The sequence below is a fragment of the Chaetura pelagica genome, unplaced genomic scaffold, assembly GCF_000747805.2.
Source record: "Chaetura pelagica isolate M959 unplaced genomic scaffold, ChaPel_1.0 scaffold545, whole genome shotgun sequence".
In the NCBI taxonomy this organism is placed as follows: domain Eukaryota; kingdom Metazoa; phylum Chordata; class Aves; order Apodiformes; family Apodidae; genus Chaetura; species Chaetura pelagica.
Window position 1 is genome coordinate 16,673 of NW_009953213.1, and position 1,070 is coordinate 17,742.

The 1,070-nt window shown below is 38.7% G+C and overlaps 1 protein-coding gene across 1 annotated transcript in view; it reads right to left on the minus strand.

The window, feature by feature from the left end:
• Nucleotides 1-229, minus strand: part of LOC104388679 (zinc finger protein CKR1-like) — a 2,706-nt gene extending 2,477 nt beyond the window's left edge. Inside the window, exon 1 of the mRNA XM_009997567.1 lies at nucleotides 148-229. Within this exon, the coding sequence (XP_009995869.1) occupies nucleotides 148-229 (82 nt within the window). The remainder of the gene's footprint in view (nucleotides 1-147) is intronic.
• Nucleotides 230-1,070: the final 841 nt, after the last annotated feature.

The following is a 1,070-nucleotide window of genomic DNA, read 5'->3' on the forward strand; positions in this document are numbered from 1 at the left end:
TGGAATTTTGGGGGGGAAATCCCCTCAAAACCTGCTTGAATTCTTCCCCCCTCCCTTTTCCAGAGAGAGGGGGGAAAAAAGAAGGAATAAAATAAGGGAAAAGGCTCCAAAAAAGGAGGAAAAAGGGAATTTGGGATGTTTTCTTACCAAGTGCCATGAGGGTCTCGTAGCTTTCCTGCATCACATCCTGGTACAATCCCTGGGAATCCAGCACCACCCATGGCTCCATGATGGGAAAAAATTCCAGCAGTTGGGAAAATTCTGATTATTTTCCCTCTTTTCCTCCTGAAAATTCCCTGGGGAGGAGGAAAAAGGAAATTCCTTAAAATGGGAGAAAATTCCTTAAGTTGGAGGGGGAAATTCCTTAAAATGGGGGAAATTGCTTAAAATGGGGGAGGAATTATTTAAAATAGGGGAGAAATTCCTTAAAATAGGGGAAAATCCCTTAAAATGGGGGGAAAATCCTAAAAATGGGGGAAAAAATCCCTTAAAATGGGGGGAAATTCCTAAAAATGGGAAATAAAATAATTAAATGGGAGGGAAATTCCTTAAAATGGGAGAAAATCCCTTAAAATGGGAGGAAAAAATCCCTTAAAATAGGGAAAAAAATAATTAAATGGGAGGGAAATTCCTTAAAATGGGAGGAAAAAATCCCTTAAAATGGGAGGAAACAATCCCTTAAAATGGGGGAAAAATCCCTTAAAATGGGGGAAAATTCCTAAAAATGGGGGAAAATTCCTAAAAATGGGGGGAAAATCCCTTAAAATGGGAGAAAATCCCTTAAAATGGGAGGAAAAAATCCCTTAAAATGGGGGAAAATTCCTAAAAATGGGGGGAAAATCCCTTAAAATGGGGGAAATTCCTAACAATGGGGAAATTAATAATTAAATGGGGGCAAAATTCCTTAAAATGGGAGAAAATCCCTTAAAATGGGGGGGAAAAACCCTTAAAATGGGGGGAAAAATCCCTTAAAATGGGGGGAAATTCCTAAAAATGGGGAAAAAAATAATTAAATGGGGGCAAAATTCTTAAAATGGGGGGGAAATCCCTTAAAATGGGGGGAAATTCCT